The sequence below is a fragment of the Syngnathus leptorhynchus genome, chromosome 22, assembly GCF_054491065.1.
Source record: "Syngnathus leptorhynchus isolate UIUO chromosome 22, UIUO_Slep, whole genome shotgun sequence".
Classification (NCBI taxonomy): domain Eukaryota; kingdom Metazoa; phylum Chordata; class Actinopteri; order Syngnathiformes; family Syngnathidae; genus Syngnathus; species Syngnathus leptorhynchus.
In genome coordinates, this window is record NC_141216.1 from 4,214,892 (window position 1) to 4,234,298 (window position 19,407).

Here is a 19,407-nt window from a genome sequence, read left to right on the forward strand (position 1 = left end):
AAAAAAAGAGCTGCACATTTTTCCCCACCTTCAGGGACGAGATGCTGTCGACCGCCCGGGAGTGTGAGGAGGAGCGGGATGGCGTAAAAAAAATAGAAAATTCTGGGTGGTGGCAGGTGAGTCGCCTGGCCACGGTACGGCTTTGGCTTCTTCATGACAAGATGCCGTTGATTGGAAACGGCGGGCCTGTTGATCAATCCCGCCGACACGACAGCTTTGCCGTGAGGCCCGCCAACTCTTTGGAGTGTGGCGGCGGCGGCTGAAGCGGCACAAGCAGCAGCTCGCCTGCCCGTTTCGCCTCACTAATTGGCACAGCTTGCTTTTTATATCCAGGCAGTTGTTTATCTTTTTTTTTTTTTTAATCCCACCACTTATCCCAGGCTGGACAAAGAATGATATATTTTTTGGGGGTGGGTGTTTGAAATATATTGACTGCTAATTGTGAAATTTCAATAATTACAGATGTTTATTTTTAACCTTTATTAAATAGTAATTATATTCATCATAGTACAATTTAAAAATGATGGGCATTTTTATTTTTTTTGTCAAAATGTCTTCATCCAAATATGTTGTAGTTCAATTACCTCATTAAATAGATTGCTGATTAATTAATTGCCATCAGTGATGTGAGTTAACAGCATTAGCATTTATTGGATTGACTATAATTAGTTTTAATTGAATAATTTCTAAAACAATGAAAAAAATGAGCAGGAATTAAAGTGTTATTTATTTTTGCATCAATTAATCAATTTCCTCCTCAAATATTTAAATGTGTCAAAGTTGGCACAACCCCATTTTGGGGAATTGCATGGCCAGTTTTTTCCCCCCCTTAAATTGCCCCCCTCCTTCCATCACATTCAATTACTTTAAAGTCTATCTTAACGCTGCATGTAAATGACGTTCTTATTGTTTTGCCAGTCGTATTACAAGTTGAGGTGGTAGCGAAGCAGGCCGGGGGGGGTGATAGTGATGTATGTGCTGCTGGCTTTGTTCCATCTCTATTTTTTATTAGAATTTTTGTTGTTGTTAGTGGTGGGATGTGACTGTAGGCAATCTGCATCAGCGCCTGATCCGCAGAGGGGCTGACTGCGGAAAAGCGAATCAAGTCTTTGTCAGTGGGGATGAAAGGAAGAAACAAGCTTTTATTCCCCCTTTTTTTTTTTTAATTGCAATTTTCTCCTCCACCGCTTAAATTCATATATCCATAATTAAGTGAAGCTGTCATTTTCTTCCCCAGCTGTTTACAGCAATATGCATTTGATTCATCACATGCCCCCCACCGCCCACCCTTCCTTTTCCAAACCTCGCGCTAACTCCATCAAACAGGCAAGTAGGTTGCACAACGTCAAGGCAATTGTCAGCAAACGGCTGTTTTGTCGCTTTGCTGACTTGTCGCGACACGGCGGGCGCGTCGTCGCGCTCTTAATTCCGCCGCCTGACAAAATGAGGCAAAAAGGCGGGAACAGATAAGTAAATGTTGAACCGTCATCTGTTTTCAGGCCCTTCATTAAGCTTAGCCCGCTCACGCCTCATGGCGCTTAATATTTATCAACAACTTGTGATTTTGAGTCCAAATATTGCTGCAGTCTTCAGTTTGATATTTTTTTTCTGTTGTTGTTGTTAAAAGTGGCCTTTTCAAAAGTCCCTAACGTGACTTCCCCAGAACCCGCCGGAATTAATGTTGACGTCCACGGCGGTCGGCAAAGATTAACTTACTACCTCCACCCAGTGGCAATCGCAAGAAAAAGAAAGTGCGGCTGTGATTGGCAGCGCGCCGCATTTAATGTTGTGTGCCTTAAGCCAAGTGTGTGGGGGGGGGGGAGCGTGTAGTGAGCACACAATAGTGGCGCTATCTCCCTCACACTCTTGCTTTGTCTGGCTCATTGTGCGCCTTATTACACGCCGCATTTGCCGTGAAGAATCCTCCATCCTGTCTTCTTATCGCCGCCGAATGTTAACGGCGATTGTCGCCGCGTTGCCATTTGGATCGAAAAAGCACTCGGGCCAAAACGACAATGCGACATCTTTTTTTTTTGTTTTTGTCACGCAATTCCATATGCTGTGTAGGATTCCACCCAAAAAAATCGAAACGCTTCTGCTTGCGGCCTTGTTTGCCTTTGGGGAAAAATTTGCTGAGCACCCAAAAAATGGTTTGGGACTCGCGGGGGGGAGCCGGATCCTGATCCGGGTCGGAACGGGGTGGGTGGTGTGAGGGCCCCGCTCTGGTGATCAAAGCGTGGCTTGTTTTATGCTTTGCGCTTTGAAGCGGCCCGCGTCACCCACAGCACTCACTTCATCAACTTGACCAGTGTCTTAATAGCAGATCAATAAGTTTCAAAGTCGCTGCGTTAATTTGATACCAGCGCCGATGTGATCACGCTGGGCCTCTCGCTCTCTCTCTCTCTCCCTCCCTCCCTCTCTTTGCCACTAAAGCTCGCTCGCTCACCCTCCACTCCATCTTTTTTTTTTTTTTTTTAGGCGGCGGGATTAATCTCCTCACCAATTAAAAGGTTCTTTTTTTGGAGCCTTCATGAAAAATGATAACCTTAATGGGAGCAAAAAAAAAAATCTCTATGATGTCAACGTTTGAGAAGTCTTGAGAAATCAAAATTGATCATATGGATATGACTTTGGCATTTACGAGATTTATTATGACTTATTTCAAATGAGTCTTAATGTAATTGACTCATCGAAAACATTTTCTTTACATCCTATTTACGTATTTTAAAATGTCTAATCCCGCAAAATGAATCATTTTTTGTAGGCCGATTTTTGACAAAATTGCAATTTTTTAAATTAGCTTTGTTTTGCACAAATTTACAAAAACATTGGCTTCCAATAAGTAAAACCGAATGCAACCTCAAAATAATTTTTAGGTTTTGTGTCTACGAAGCAGACTGAAAAATACGCACGACAGCCTTTTCGGCACAACTTTCCCTTGCGTTCGGCATCGACTTAAGAAAAAAAAAAAAAAAAAAAAAAAAGAAACACCATCTGTGTGCAGGATCTGCACCTGGAGAACAAAAGCCAATTTAATGTGTTCATCTAAGGGTTGCTAATGGTATTAGGCCAACCCGGGGGTGGTCGGCCCCCTCGGTGGCGTCCGGCGAGGGCCACCGCCCCGACCTTTCGTTCTCAAGGCGGCTGCCGTTTGTGCCCCGCATCTGCACAAAATGATGCCAGCAAAAAGAGCATAAACTCTCTTTTACAATTAAGCAATTATTGTTATTTGGCTGGTGTTTTTTTTTTTATTTTTTTTTTTTGGCTTTTATTGCACACAGACACATTTTGTCTTGTGAGAAAATAATAGTTGGAAAAGGCGCTACTAATGTTGTAATGTAATTCGACCTAAAGGGGCGAAATTCATATTTACAATTTTGAATGATCTTTTTGTCTCTGAAAACAAATGTAATTATTCATCTTTTGGATTTGTTTTACACTGATTTATGTGGCCCTGAAAAAGTCATTGAGGCACAACGGCACTTGCCTAAGGGGACAAAATAATTGTCGGAAGGTCAGTATATGCAAAATTGCTAGGAAAGGAATAAAATTGTTTGAGGGGAAGAAAAAAAAAAAAAGGACGGGCAAAATAACGTTAGAAAAAAAATAAAACGGCAAAAATAATTTTGAGGAAAGTAAAAAACAAATGAGGCAAGTCGCAAGATAATTTGGGAATTCTTTTGGTTTCTTGGAATTCTTTATCAAAGCGACACATTTGCTGCCTTCTTTTCTTCTTTGCTCCCTCTTCTTCTGCCGCCTGTGTGGTCCTCGGCGGTCGGCCCGGCGGCGCTCCGCCGAGGGAGACGGCCGACGCCGGGGGTCCGGCGTTTTCTTAATAAATCTTTCATGATGAATTTAGGCAGCGCTCGTGGCAAAAATCCATTCTTGTCCGCACAGACAAAAAAGAAAGATGACTAAATCGTATTTCGCTCATCAAAACAACCAAATACATGATTTCAAGTCTATCCCCCCCCGCCCCCCCCCCTTTTTTTTTTTCTTTTCCAACCCCCCCTCAAGTAAGTGTGGAATCTTGCTTCATTAAAAGTGTATTAATCTGGCCCGGTCTCGTGGGAGGCACCTTAAAGACGATGTTGTGTCATTTTCTTTAAATTGTCAGGGGGGGGGGCGATGTGAAGGGAGAGGAAAAAAAAAAAATCTTCCAGATTTGGTCCCTGTCAGTCAGAAATAATTGTGTGCTTAATCTTGTCCCTGATGGATGACTCGGAGTTCAGCAATGGGCCAGCTCCAATGACAAATACAATATTAATATTCATTAAGCGCTTTGACAATGCTAATTTTGATGCCGTCGTAAAAGGGCCTCGCAAAGTTGGCGGCCAAAAGCATCAGAGCGCTGCGCAAGGTGGCGAGATAATTTGTGCTGCTTTAGCGAGGGAGCGGGCGAGCGGCACGTTGCGGCGGCGGCGGCGGCTTTTAAAGTCTTAAAGCGGAGAAGAAGAAGAAGGAGAGGGGAAAAAAGGAAGGGGGAAAAGGCAAGGTAGCGCAAACAAAATAAAAGAGAAAAGGCAAAAAGTTCAGACGCATTGGAAAGCGGGGCCGCGGAAGTAATACGATCAAGAGAGCAGGCCGGAAAACATTTGACGCCTTCCTTCCTTCGGCGCAAAATACTTTTTTTTGTTTTTTTTGTTTTTCATTTTGAAAAGGCAAAAACCCTCCACAAAACTGGCAAGAAAAAGGAGAGGACGCCCAACATGGTAAGTCAGCAGCGCATTCTTGATTTTTCGTCCCCTTTCTTTTTCTTGCATCTTTTTGATCTTTTCAATTATCAGCATTTGAAGATCAATAGTCATTTTTTATCTGCGTCGGTTGAAAGGCTCACAGCGGTGGTGAGCGGCACGGCGAGGCGGCGGCGCGGCGGCTGCTCGGATCACGCGCGGCTTTAAGAGCGGGCTTCCTCCTCGCGCCGGCACCACTCGGCCCTCCGCCTCCACTTTGGCCACTTTTTCCCGGCTTTTAGACATCGGCGGCGTTTTTTGTGCGAGTCGGACGCAGACTCGGAAGCGGCACGCTCGCTCTTTTTGACGCTTTTCCCCCTGCATAAAATCTCCGGAATGCTTTTTTCCACCCCTCGATTTTGCATTTAACGCGGTGTGACCGGCACTGAATGGATCGTGGTTAGTTTTTTTGGGTTTCTTTTTTTTTTTTTTCCTTCTTCTCCTTTCTGCCGGGTGGGGTGGGGGGATTACTGACATGACGCCCCGCTGCTTGAGTTTAGCCAAGTTAGGGCAACTCCTAAAAAGACGCACCACTCCACTCGCCTTATGTCCGCCGAGCCGGTGAGTGAAAGCCTCTCTTCTTTTTCTTTTCAATTTATCAAAGACGGCAGACGAGGACACAAAAGGGCCGTTGGCGGGAGGGGGGGGGGGGGGGGGCGCTGGATATGAAGACGCGCGAGGGGGAGAGCGAGGGAGTCCCGGCCCGGGCGGACGGCGTGACGGAGCGATGCGTCGGGTCCGGCCGGCATCGGCTCGACCCCGAAGGGCCGGCTCGGCGGCCGTGGCGGCCGGCCGGCCGACGTCTTATCGGCTCAACCCATCGAGCGAGGCGTGAGCGAGGGGGGCCGCCGCAGACGAGGTGCTGCCCCCCAGTGGATTAGAGGCTGACATGGCGGTGGGAGTCTGCTTGGAGTGAGTGCACGAGCGCGAGTGGCGGCATGCGCGTTTTAACCAGGAAGCGAGCAGCATCCCAAATCGGGCTCTTTTAAATGGTAAGACTTTTTACACTTTTCATGTTTGGAATGCGCAAAAGCTGCTTCACTCCTGCATGCCTTTTGAATAGCACGGAGGATTTAGTTTGATTTGTGTCTGGCCGGGCTGGCTTTTGGGTCATTTCGAACACTTATGTTGCTAAATGACAGGCTGACAATTTGGATGAATGAAAGGCAGCGTTTGATTGCTTTGTCCTGACAGGCGTGAATTAGTTCAAGATGTCCCCGTAAACATCGGCGGGGTTTTTGCTTGCGCTCGCAAATCAATCGAGACTTTCATTGTATTTATTTAGGAAATGATTAATTAGTCTTTTCTGGAATTTGGATCATTTGTCCCACGTCTCTCGTTTATCTTTTGTAGTTTGCCACTGTGTGTTTTGTACGCGACTGTGATGAATATTCACCTACAATAAATAAGAGAAAGGTCTAAATTGAACTTTTATTATTCAGAATATTCTTTAAAACAAAAAAGTTTTAATGCACTTCTTTTTTTTTTGTATACAATCGATCGCATTTAACTAAAAAACTATTTTAAAACATTTGTTTATAATTTAAACAGAATTGTGATCCCTGCTTTCTTAATTCTTTAATTGTACTTTTAGCACTGTAGAAACTATTTCTCAGTTGTTGTTTTTTAAGGGGGGTGTTTGTTGTGATGCTGCTGTGGCAAGCGAGTTGGCGAGCTGTCCATCACTTTGAGTTTAGTGAAGAAAGTCCACGTGGGACAAAAGGGAGGCGGCGGGAGCGCGACGGGCCGATCGGACGGGGAGGGCGGGCAATTAGCCGCCGCCTCGTCGGGGGGCTCTTTTACTTGTCAAGCCGAGGAGCTCGCCCCCACCCGCCCGCCGCCACCCCGCGCTATTGTGCGGGACATTCCCTCTGCTTTGTTTTGCCTGTTGGGCCTCGGGACGGGACTCGCCGCAACGCGGCCTGCCATCCGGATGCTCGGCAAAATTTACATTTCAATTGACCTATTTGGAAAAGTTCGGAAGATGCATGTGCGCACAGAAATTAGGCTTGCACGAATTTGCAATGAATCGATTTGTTGGAATTGTTCAACTTTTATTTAGCTTGGCTTGAATCCATGAATATTCTTTTAGAGGAACAGTGCACACGTTTAAATCTTGTATGCTATAAATATTTAATTTGATGCGCTTCTCGTTGTTAGGCGGTTGCCACGTTGGCTCCTTAAAGCTCCTATTTGGAATTTAAGGCCATCAAAAATAACATTTTAAACCAAAATAGATTTTTTATTTCATTTTTGCAAGATATTTTAGAATTGTTTTAATACATTTATAATTACGGTATCTGCATTTAAAGCATTCTGCAGTGGCGTCGATATGCTTTGGTTTGATTTATTTATTGTAATTTAAGGAGATTTTATTTCCATGTAAAGGCATTCATACTTGCTGTTACTAATTTGGTAAAAGTGATGGAAAGAGTTTAGAATTGTTGGGTCATCGATGGAGCCTTTTTTGGGGTGAAAATGTGGAACTCATAGGCCTGTAATGGCCTGTTAGGACAATTCAAAGATATTCATAAAACTTTTTTTGTGTTTTTTTTTTTTAAAAGGCCAAAAATGACGCCAACAAAAATGACTCCCCCTCTCCACCCCCAACACACATTCAGGCACAAACTTAGAGCAGTTTTATTTTATATTATAGTTTTGCTGCCCGAGGTCATTTCCCCCCGCCTCCAGTTGTCACGCCGCTATGGAAAGTTTGCGAGAGGAGAGTACGTAATAGATGAGGCGGGATTAGGTAGTAGCAGGCCCCGCAGCCTGCTGCTCAAATGACTAACACCCTTGGGGAACAATGGTCAGCCACGGGCGAGTGTAAAGAGAGAGTGCACAATGAACACAAGTTCACCCACACACTTCACTCAGCGCGGGAAGGCGGCCAGGCAAGAAGCGGCTTAGCGGTACGGCAAAAGGGAGCTTCTGCTCGCCGGGCAAGGGAGGGCGGGATTATCGTCGAGTGGGGTGGGAGGGTCGGTCATGTACCCGCGGGACAGACCTCCGGCCGTGTTGGAGGAGACCGGAGTCCTTGGCCCGGGACTCCTCCAGAGGGTGGGCGGCTGGCATCTCAATCTGAGCGCTTGGGTGAGTAGGCCGCACCCCGTTTTTTTTCCCCATTAAGGCAGGGAAGGCGAGATGTAAACATGACAAGTGTCATACCTTTTAAAAAGTCATCATCATCCGTTTATTTATTTACTTGACAAAAGCGTATTTAATCGAAATGCTGTCTTATCGGCGGGGAAAGAAAAAGCTTGACAGCCTACCGTATTCTTTTGTGTGCATCCCATTCCAAATCTTGATTGCTAGACTTTCAAGTGAATTTCGGCAAGGCTGATTGCATTTCAAAAGGTGCTCTTGACACAATACCGCCCGTTTAACTCGGGTACGAGAGCTCAAGAGGCTGTTTATGTTGAAAAGTGTAGTGGCTTGTGTGTGTGTGTGTGTGTGTGGGGGGGGGGGGTGACTTGAACGCACGTGCGCGCCCGGGCGTCAATTTGTCAACACCTCCACCAAATAGCACTTGGTATTTAAGTGCGCCACTTTATTTATGTGTGACACATCACAACGTGTCCTCTCTGCCATTCCATTTGATGTGCCGACTATCAAAGACGCGGCAAGCGGGGAAATGAGCGTCGACGAGCGACCTGAGCGGCAGCGCGAGGACGGGGGAGCAAAGGCTCTGGCCCACATAATATTTTTCTTCCGCACTCTGATCAAGCAAGTCAGCGTGTCACGACTGTAAAGTGAATAATTAAGTTTGATAAAACATCTTGGGGTGCCTCCCCCACCCTTTTTTTTTTTTTTTACCCTGAGAGATGCATCCCCTCTCGTAAAAAACAGATCAACACTTCCGGATCAATCCCGGGCTGGACCAAGAATATGATTTGTGAGGGCTAATCAGCACCGGCAGATCCAACCTCTGATAAGCCTTTAGTTTGTCTCGGCATTTCATATTCCATCGCCGCTAATCTTTTAAGTATTCCTTTTAGATTGTCTGCCTGAATCTGAGGATTTGCTCTCAAGCCTCAAAGGGGCATTCAACCCCCTTGCCCCACCAAAAAGTCAAATAATTGCGGGCTGACATTTATGATATTGGACTTACTGGAGTGATTAAGCTCCTTATGGATGCGCATGAGTTTTTGTGCCTGGTGTCAAGTAGCCCAGCCACCTCTGGAATGCGCAGGGCCCAAGAGGACCCCAATCCATCACGCCATTGTCATCCGTCAACCTCCTCCCTGGCTCGGCCTCACTTGCAGCTCATTAGCGGCCGGCGAGCTGTTGTGACAACTCATCATATCATGACACAAAGCAGAAGAAAGGCGGCGGCACTCTAGCGTAGGACGGGCCCTCCGGGGGCCCGTAAGGTCAGCACCTTCACATTTAGGCGGAAACGCGGGGCCAACAGCTTTTTCCTGTCCGGCCTTCACCTCGCCACCCCGCTGCCTTTGTCTCCTTCTGTCCTGCTGTCACTTTCTGAGCCTCTGAGCTAGCTCTTGCCCACCCCCTCCCTCTCCCTTCTACCCTGAGGTCTGACTTGAAGCATCACATTGATTTGACCGCCTCCCGGGGGCTCTTTTTACAGTTGCTGACTGCTCTTTCCAAATGTAGATTAGTGTTGGGACCTGTGGCGAACCATCCTTCGCTCATAGGTGCTCAGGAATTTGCTGACATTTCATCTTCCTACGCAATTCCCATATGTCTTACTAATTCTCGGCGGACTGGTCCCTGAAGGGTCGGGCGGCAAAAAGTATAGACGTGCTAGGAAAAGTGACTAAGACCTAATATAAGCCCCAGAGTAGGAAGTAGGAGTAAAATGATGAAGAAATAGAAGCGCCGGTAATATCAGTAGCCTAAGCGGAGGTGGCAAATCCCACGCCTAGACTCGAGTATGCCGCCTTAGTCGGCAAGCGGCGCCCTGAGTGTCGCGGACAATCGAGGAAGTCTGCGTGCAGTTCATTGACGCCAGTTGTTTTGCAGGGTCTTGTGAATGTCTTTTGGAGCCTCGAAAAGATCGGCCGTCTTTATTGTCTGCCGCTATTTTTGTTTGCTCTAGTGACGAAGGATGCGAGTCAGCGGGGGTGTTGGGCCAGGAAACGTTCTTTCTTCTTAGCCTGGCCCTTGTGGAGAAGCCTCCCACGTCGCCCGCTTTTGTCTCGCTGCGCTTTCTTGTCTGTTATGCGATAGAAGCCTACCCCCGAGTCGAGTGAGAGGTTTCAGAGCAGGTGCGGGGCCTCGCTCCTGCCGGGATCTTGCCTCGACGGCATCGGGAACCCGAAGGGATGCTCTCATTGGTGGAGACCGAGTGTTTAACTCGTCACACATCAAACAAGATTGGAAGATATCTCAAATTCTACTCTCTGTCCCAAGGCCCAGATATTCTGATTCTCAGACCTGGTCTTGCAGTTCGTAATTCAGACAGCATGGGAGCTTGGTATGAATTCGTCATTTTGGTGGCAGAAGATTTTGCGTACTGTAGCAAAATACCGAAAGGCGGTTTCTGATGTAAATCCGCCGCACTCTGGCCCTTTCCCTCCCTCTTTTTAAGTTGGGATTGGGGCATTTGGAACTGTGCTCTGAATAGCCGTGGCGTGTGGACAAAAGACTTACTCCAAATGGCCAGTAAAGCTTTTCACAACGCACATGAAGAATCGACAACATTCTTTCACATCATTACCCGAGGGAGGAGCAGGGATTCGTGAAGGAGGAGGTTAGGAGGTGAGAAGAGGGAGGGGGGGGGGGACTTGGGAAAGAGCGACACAACTCGTCATCTGCATGCGGCAGCTGTCATCATCTTGTTTTTTTCCTCCCCATCATCCGTCTATTCTGGATGTGCGGATCACGAGCGCCTCGGTTTGTGTTTCTTTCTAACGAATCCCGTTGCAGCTCGCACCCCCACGCCTCCAACTCGACACGCAGGCGCATATGCCCACCCCATCCCACCGAGCCCTCCCTGTTCTGCACAGCCCCGCTCCTCCACAGCCTTTTCAGCTCAGGGCTGTGAATGAGTCCCAGGAGTCTCGCTTGCCTCCCTGGAGTTCTGCAGGGGGTTCATTAATCTTTCATTGGGACCATGGCAATAGGGAACCTTTCCCATTCCCACCACCCACCTCCCAGGCCACCTTCCACAATTCTCCAAACTATATAGAAAAGATCCCGGAAGAAATGGCACATACCAGAGTCCAAATATTAGTCGATTTCTCCCATTACATTGTGGTGGACCTATTCCAGATTGATACGTGGACTCGGATGCTCCCTCGTCCCATTAAACCTACATCTGCCACAGTGGATTTTTTTAGGCATATATTTAAGTCACTAATGAGGTTGTGTGAGGGCTTACAGACAACGCACTCAAGCAGATCCACCCCTTTGCTTTGCCCCCCCCCCCCCCCCCCCCCCTCCTAGCCCCTCTTGAACATATCATCCATGTTATGATAAGCCTGATTAGTGCTGCTTCTTTGGCTGCTGAGGGCAGGATAAGGATGTGTGGGTGAAGGGGTGAAAGCCACCAGGCTAATCTACAGCAGTGCTCTAATCTGGTTATCTGGTGGCCGGGGGTACGGTCCCAGGCCCGGAACTTAGGGGGCCCCGTGGCAGCTCCACTGTAATCTTTGGGTAATTGAAAAAAAAAAGAAGGGAGAGGGTGGACTGCACCACTTAGGAGCACAAAGAGAAGATTACATAGCTCCAAGTAATTTGGCAAAAATGCAGAAATGGATTTTCAGTTCCTAACCCTTTTAGTGGCATACTGGAGAATCGGGCCCAAGCGAGGAAGACGAGGAGGCAACAGTGGCACGTTGACCGAAGCCGCTAATGACTCTGGATTTACATGCGCTGTCTTGATTTTGTGCAAGATCGATTACTTGCGCTGCGGTTAAAAGTGCCTCATCACGCATCAGGCCCCAAATGAGAAGTGGCAACCCCCCCCAGGGCCTCATAGACTCTCGCTGAATTCCAGCGTGACACCGCAGAAGTGTTTTTAATTACAAACCGCAGTGTTTTCACTGAGGCCCGGCGGTTTGGCGCCTCCCGGACACTCGGAAAACGATATGCTCCGATTTTATATTTCTGCGAATATTAACCCTGGCCTATTTTCTTGGTTTTTTTTTCTCTCCTGCAGTCGAATAAGGTTCCAGTGGTTCAGCACCCTCACCACGTGCACCCTCTCACACCGCTGATCACCTACAGCAATGAGCACTTCACACCCGGGAACCCACCACCACACCTACAAACAGACGTGGACCCCAAAACAGGCAAGTGTCGCAGCTCTGGATCAAGTAAGCACCAGCAATTTTGAACTTCACTTACAAGACTTGACACAAAGACTGCTTTTGTATCTGAAGACTCGGGTCTAGAAACCCGAGGCTTATTTCGACTCTACGGCCGATTCTGTGATTATGTATGCAACCCAATACCCCGTGGGTCTCCGAGTTTTTTCACATTAATCATCTTTAGGCCTTCATCGGAGCTAGACCTGTTGCCTTCTTTTGTTTATGGCCTACCTGCCTCTTCACGGTGAACCATTTTGTCCTATTATCTAGTATTTCATTTGTTCCCACTCAGTCATTTAGGTAATGATGTTTGCCTTATTACAACGGCCCTTACGAGGGGGGAAATAATGCACCAGCTGCTGTTTAATGCGGTGCCTAATGGGGCAGCCTAATCGGGACTCGGTGTTTAATTAATTAACGAGGCGTATTCGGTCTGGCGGGCTGCTTGTGTGGCTTTTAGCGGAATAACGCTCCAAAATGCGGTCACTCCAGTCGTGTTGTGATGTCGGCAGGATGGAGAAACCTGCAGAAAATGCCACGCTAGCTAATGAGCCTTACCTGCTCCGACTTTTGCTCCAGCCAAAGCTAATGAGCTATTCAAATAAATAATGAACTAACCTTAGCGACGCTAATCCACCTCGCATATGACGTTAAGTCAGAATAAAGATCGCAAGCTAACATTGGCACACTATCTCAACTTAATCCAATGCAAATATGAGCTACTTTGATCCACCTTATTGTTATTCATCTCCATACAGTCACAAGGCACACTCTTACTACTACACCAGCCGTAGCATTTGATTGATGTCGCTAAATCAAAGGAGCTGGCTCCCCAAAGGCGGCTGTACCTTTTTCAACCGTTGGTGACACCAAACAGCGATTGCGCTAGTCACCAATTAGCCTAAATCGCTCGGCTAACAATGTTTAACAGCTGCGTATTTCCGCTAGCTTTTGTCGCGCACGCAGAATGATGTGGCTGACAGGGAATGAGGAGCCCAGCTCCCTGTGATCACATGCAACGGCGTAATGATATTGTTGAGTTTTGTTAACTTCTAAACATCCGTCATTTTACATCATTCATCTCCAGAATTGGCGTGACAAATGTGACAAGGATGGTGTCGGTGTTTTATTTTATCATTCCCTTCTTCCTCCTCCTCCTCTTGCACTTCTTCTTCTTCCTCACCTCTCTCTCCTCTCCGCCTCCTCCAAACACATTGCGTCGCTGTCGCCTGGTGAGGCCTTTGATCAGAAAGTGTGATAGTTTTTTTTTTGTCTTTCCCTTTCTTTTTTTTTTCCCCGTTTTTGTTTTTGCGGCGTGTACACACCTGCAACAAGGCTTTCTCCTCCTCCTCTTCCTGCGCCTGTGATGTGCGCGACATCTGAGATTGTGACAAAAGATTTGATTCTCCATCTTGTCCACCTCTTCTCATGTCATCTTCTTCTTTTTTTGTGCAGGAATTCCAAGGCCTCCGCATCCTCCAGATATTTCTCCTTATTACCCTCTGTCACCTGGCACCGTCGGCCAGATCCCCCATCCCCTAGGATGGTTAGTACCACAGTAAGCGAATTCTTTTTTTTTTATATATATATATATATATACACAAACACACACACACATGCTCTTTTACTTTGTTCTTTCACAAATTCCGCAAAAAGTTGGGAAAAGTCCACTTTCGGAATTGTGCATAAACAAACCTGGAAGGTACATATTATGGAAAATGTGCTTTGAAAAGACGAAAATAATTGTGAATAATTGACGCTGACAATGAAAGATTTCGAATTACCTATTGATGCCACCAGATGGCGGCAAAGCAACAAATGAAACTACTCTCCATAGGTCAACCTAGTTCTTTAGTCACATATGCAATTATTTAGTTTTTTTTTTGTTGTTGCCTGATTTCCAAACTGTTTGAACTGCAGAATCCCACAAATTATTATTATTTTTTTGAACAGCGCACACTACTTTGCATGTCTCTGCAGGGTCAAATTAGAGTAAATGAACGGCGATTGCCCGCCTTTTACCCGCCATCCCGCACGGGGACTCTCCCTGAGTAACTCTTGTCAACACTTGTTAAGATGACAAAAGGCTACAAATTAAGCTCTGTTAATTTAATGTTTTCTCGCCGCTGTCTAAATAGCGGGAAAGGGCCCCCGAGCGCCGCCACGCCGCCCTTTGATTTGCTGCACTTTATTTTCGGTATAAATTTACATTCATTATTGTTTGTCTTTTGGATGTGTAGAGCTCAATTAGCGTGACGGCTCCATTAAAGGGAGCCGCACTTCGTCTTTAATTATCACAACAAAACACCTCGTTCCAGCTCAGGGAGAAGCGCAGCGAGCGCAGGGTTATAACATTTAATTAGCCGCCACCATCAAGATTTGCTGCGTTCAAAATGCTCGGGAGTTTATTCCCACCCCGCCTTTGATCCGCCGCTCGCATTTTTGTCCCCCGATCAAATGAGAAGAGAAGAAGCCGACTTAAGGGGGCTCGCTAGCTTCTCCTCCCTCGTCTGTCAACCTTGTTTCCTTACCTTTCTTCTCTTTCTTCCCAGGCAAGGTCAACCTGTTTATCCAATCACGACAGGGGGCTTTAGACACCCCTACCCGACTGCGCTCACTGTCAACGCATCCATGTCAAGGTGAGTCGAGCCCTCGCCTCGCCGCTAACTCGCGCGCAAACTCGTCTCCCTTAAGGACGCCTCCTCGCGCCTCCCCTTATTCAAAAGGCCAAATCTCCAGCAAGGGTGCTCAAATATTAATTCTATTTATCTCCCCGCCCCTTAATGAGGCCCCCGAAGAACATTTAGCCCCCTCCGCACGTCAGGCTGGTGCTAAATCAGCCGGGCTGCGTAATTGCCAGACGTAAACAAACACCGCGGCGCTTTGGGGGTGCGGAGGGGGAGGGAGGAGGCCCAGTTTGGCGTATACCAACATTTATGCTCATTATGTGTGTACTTGTATGCATTTTGCATGTGTGTTTTTACCCTTTTGGTGGTTTTGCCGTCATATTGTGCCTTGAGAAACTTGACATTGTGCGGAAAACACTCGCAAACCATTGTCGGCCATTTTGCAGCAGTCCTCCAGGACTAGCTGGAGTTTAATTACAAAAGCAGCTCCTCGAGACGTTGCATTTCAACCTCTGTGACGTTGATGGATGCCGTCTGGGGGGGGGGGCTTTTCAATCCAGTTCATCTGTTCCCAAGCCCTTAAATTGTCCTCAATAACCCGCCCAAGCCCAACGTTATGGAAAAGGCCTCTCCAGATTGCCCTCGCTGGAGCAGAGGTCCCGACATCTGGCAGTGGCGTCGGCGTCCCAACAGGGCCTTTAAAGTGACTGATAATTTGCTCTTCACATTGTCATCATCCTCTTTCCAGGGTGGCTAATTGAATCTGCCGGCTGCGGGGTGTGTGTACCGAGCTAATGCCCTGTCATGAAACCCCTAATTTAATTACCCAATAGAAGGAGGGAGGGAGGGAGGGAGGGAGGGAGGAGGCGGGGCGCGGGGGCTTGTGAGGTCTCCAGAGAAGGCTTGAACACATCCAAATCACTTTTGCTCTTAGGGCTGACAAAATGTAGCTCGGGCTAAAAAGCGAAGCGCGGAGAGCCTGTCGCCGTAATACACCAAGGCCGAGGATTGAAGGGAGAAGGAGGCCGACACTCGCTCATCATCAGCATAGAAAGGAAATGTCTGTCGTCCTCTTTACACCTGACCCCAAATTAGCGGACAGAAAATGGATCTGGTACCTGCTAGCACTTTGCACCTTGTTAAAAATGCATCACGAGGTGGGATAAGATGATTTTGGATAATGATGGGGGTCTCGCTACCTGTATTGTGTGCTGTATTGCGCCTGTGTCAGGTGGGCCGCCCTTTGATACGCCCCCACCTCCAGCCCGCCGAATCTTGCTCCTTCTGGGCCGCATCATTACACATTAAACAGGCGCAGGGGGGACGGCGCTTCACGTCGGCAATTAAGCGGCACGGCTTTGCGATGCCGCCCCCACCCCGACACACCTTTCCGATTGAGACGTAGGGACCCAGGGTCGGGGCGGAGCAGCCGTTCTCACCCTTCCTTTTCTGTTTTGATTAAATTGGTCCGAGGCGCCGCTTTCCCCGACGACGGCGATGACGATGCCCCCTGCTCTTCAAAGGGACGGCCGTCATGTTTTAACCATAACCTGGGCCCGCTGGGGAGGGGAGAGGAGGGGCGGCAGGCAGCGCGGAGGTGGCGAGGGGACAGGAAGAGTAGAAGAAGGGGAAAAAAATAGATTTGGAACAGAGGAAATTTTAACAAGTGCACAGAGAGGCAAAGGGGAGGGAGGAAGCGGCGGCGGCGGCAGCCCCTAATGATGGGCAACGCGCAAACGCCCGCCCGCCCCGCCGAGCTCCCCATCAGCACATGACATGGCACAAACACCAACGTGTCAGGGATGAAGGCAAGAGAAGGCAAAAGAGTTTGAAGGGTGTGTGTGTGTGTGTGTGTTTGGGAGCGAGAGATGGGGAGGGGGGGGTGGCGCCCTCGCTCTCCCCTGAGATGGCCTCCAACAGAAACTAGTTGTTCCTGGCGAGTTTATCCTCATCATTATATTCTGGCTCCGAGCCATGCAGCCAGACACGGCGAGATAATGAGCGCACACACGCACGCAGGGAAAAAAAAAAAAAAGAAAGAGGGAAAAATCTTCCTTTTTTGCCCTCCTTCTTCATCCCTCGCTCTTGGATGTTTGGTCCCACGGTGGCCCCGCACTGTCAACAATGCGGATGGATGGGTCAATGTGTGCCCATTCCTGCGGGAAGGGCCCGCTTTCACAAATTGACGGAGAAGACCAAATGACCGCGGATGAGCCGCGTTGACGCTCGGCGCCGCGATTGATCCGCTTTGATGGGCCGGCCCGGCCAACTCGAGCTGCAGCAAATGCACGCTCGACGGCTAAACGGTCGTCGCGCCTTTCAACTCTTCCCATCTGCGAAAAAATGTTCACTCCACACAATCCAAGTTTCTCAAGTTGCGTGATGGATATTGAAGCGCATTTGCAGTTGTTGTTGTTTTTACATGTGAGCCACGGCCCCATTTCAGCCGCGTCCATTCTGACCGATTTACACAGTCTTCTGTCCTCTAGGTTCCCCCCACACATGGTGCCCCCCCACCACGGTTTGCACACCACCGGCATCCCGCACCCGGCCATCGTCACGTCCAACGTCAAGCAGGAATCTTCGCACAGCGACATCAGCTCCCTCAACAGTTCGTAAGTACCTGGCCGGCAACCAGCGTTGGACTTTTCCTTCCCCTTGGTAGTTTCCCAACCTGTTTGTACGCCGCCCGCCGCAGGAAACAGTCGGATGCAAAAAAGGAAGAGGAGAAGAAGAAGCAGGTGCACATAAAGAAGCCGCTCAACGCTTTCATGCTCTACATGAAGGAGATGCGGGCCAAGGTGGTGGCCGAGTGCACGCTGAAGGAGAGCGCCGCCATCAACCAGATTCTGGGTCGAAGGGTGAGTTGCCTCGCCGGAGACGCCGGGGGGGGGGGTCCGGGAGTGCGTCCCCCTCACCTCTCACGGCCGCCTCTTGCAGTGGCACGCGCTCTCCAGGGAGGAGCAGGCCAAGTACTACGAGCTGGCCAGGAAAGAACGACAGCTCCACATGCAGCTCTACCCCGGCTGGTCGGCCCGAGACAACTATGTAAGTTTTTAAGTTTACAAGTCGGAACGGAGTGTCAATTCGCAGGACCTGGCGAAAATTGGAAGGTGGTGCTGAAAACATTTTGTGCGAGTGTTAGTTAGCATACTCTGTAACAAAAGAATCAGTCACATGTGGCTCATTACAACAGGTTGTTGCTCTTCTTTCTACTCTCTTCTCCCAAGTAAATCATTTGATTAGATTTTTTTATTTTTTTTTTTCCCCCCAAGTGTGGTCTTTCCCCCTTTCTATTATTTATATCCGATTGTTTACTCTGGCGTTGACGCCGGCCCGGGTAGACCCTCGCGTGCTTGTTTTTAGCGCAGCGTAAATCCGGCCCGGCCGCCGATTGGTCATTTGAGTCCGCTTTCGGGGGCCCATCAAGACAAATTGAGGAAAATAAGGCCGAGCTAGCGAGCGGCGCCGCACCGAAACACAATTCTCGTCAGGCTCCCCCCCGACCGCGGGGCAAAAAAAAAGAAGCCATGAATAAATAAATAAACACAAAGACGAGTTGTTCATGTTTTGGGGCGTCCTGCAATATAATAACTAAGGTTCCTGTCTATGTCTGTCTCCCTTTTTTGCCCCTCTTTCTATTTTCTTGGCGGCTAACCAACAGGGGAAAAGGAAGAAGAGAAAAAGGGAAAAGCAGCAAGCGGAGAGCAACGGTAAGCGAGCGGCAATTATCTCCCATATTAGAGCGGGCCCGTCATGTGTCAGCCGCATGTGACGCCCGCTAGATAAAAGTCAAGCTAGTTTTGTTGTGCGTGTGTTTGTGCTGCTTTTTTTTTTTTTTTTTTTTTTTTCTTCATCATAGCCATGCGATGCAATATTTAAATGGTAGCAGCGTTGTCTGTACAGTAACACTCCCCCCCCATCCCTCCCCCTTCACTGTAGTCCTCCCTTGCTAATAACAGCTGAATATGCATGAACCCACCCCCTTAAGACCCCCGTCCCGTAATCCCCCCCCCCCCTCCCCTCCCTTTTTGCCCGTTAGCATTGTGCTATATGTGTAGAGTGAGTTGATGGAATGAAGTGCTTTTCTAACACTTGCAAATACGTTACAGCGAGTGTGTGTGTGTTTGTGCGTGTGTGCGCACTAACTGGGCTGCCCCCTCGCTTGCCTCGCTTTTGATCACAATCGAAACCAAAAATTAAGGAGGTTTCCTCATCCTGTGACTGCTCCATCTTTCATAATCCACATATTTTCTTGGCATCATGTTTTGTTTTATTTTTCTTCCAATATTTTGTTTTTTGGGTGACGGTGATCTCCTCTTGAAGGCCTCTCTATCTGTTCTTGTTTTTGTTGCAGAACACAGAGAATATTTTCCAAACCCTTGCCTTTCACTCCCTCCGATTACAGGTGCTAATGTCATTTTTGACTCTTAAATATACTAACTTGTTTTTTTTTTTCCTTCCTTTTTAATTGATCTTGATCCGTCCGCCGATGTTTTCTTTTTTTTCCCCCGCTGCCTTTTATTGAAATGCTAAAGAAAGAAGAATATGACGTTGTTGTACGCCGAGGTCGCTGTTACCGTGTTTGTGGGTTTGATGCCGGCCAGGGTAAACCTCCTTAATGGACCAAACGCTCCCCCTTGTGCCTCGGCTGTAGGCTCGCATGCTCGCGTGAGATTATTTCAGGCCACTAACGAAGGCCAGCGACCAGGCATGGGACGTAAGATCTATTCTCAAATTATGTTAAGTCAGCAGAAAAAACAAACAAAC

General features: G+C 48.0%; 1 protein-coding gene across 23 annotated transcripts in view; it reads left to right on the top strand.

The window, feature by feature from the left end:
• tcf7l2 (transcription factor 7 like 2) overlaps positions 1–19,407 on the top strand; it is a 61,596-nt gene that overhangs the window by 35,600 nt on the left and 6,589 nt on the right. For 7 of the 23 annotated variants that reach the window (XM_085903432.1, XM_085903447.1, XM_085903431.1 and 4 more), the window contains 8 exons: positions 11,860–11,992; positions 13,466–13,568; positions 14,563–14,649; positions 17,112–17,252; positions 17,336–17,498; positions 17,578–17,685; positions 18,287–18,350; positions 18,995–19,045. In XM_085903432.1, coding sequence (XP_085759558.1) covers positions 11,860–11,992; positions 13,466–13,568; positions 14,563–14,649; positions 17,112–17,252; positions 17,336–17,498; positions 17,578–17,685; positions 18,287–18,350; positions 18,995–19,045 — 850 coding nt within the window. The remainder of the gene's footprint in view (positions 1–11,859; positions 11,993–13,465; positions 13,569–14,562; positions 14,650–17,111; positions 17,253–17,335; positions 17,499–17,577; positions 17,686–18,286; positions 18,351–18,994; positions 19,046–19,407) is intronic. The other 16 variants (XM_085903435.1, XM_085903433.1, XM_085903442.1 and 13 more) reach the window with 6 other exon arrangements.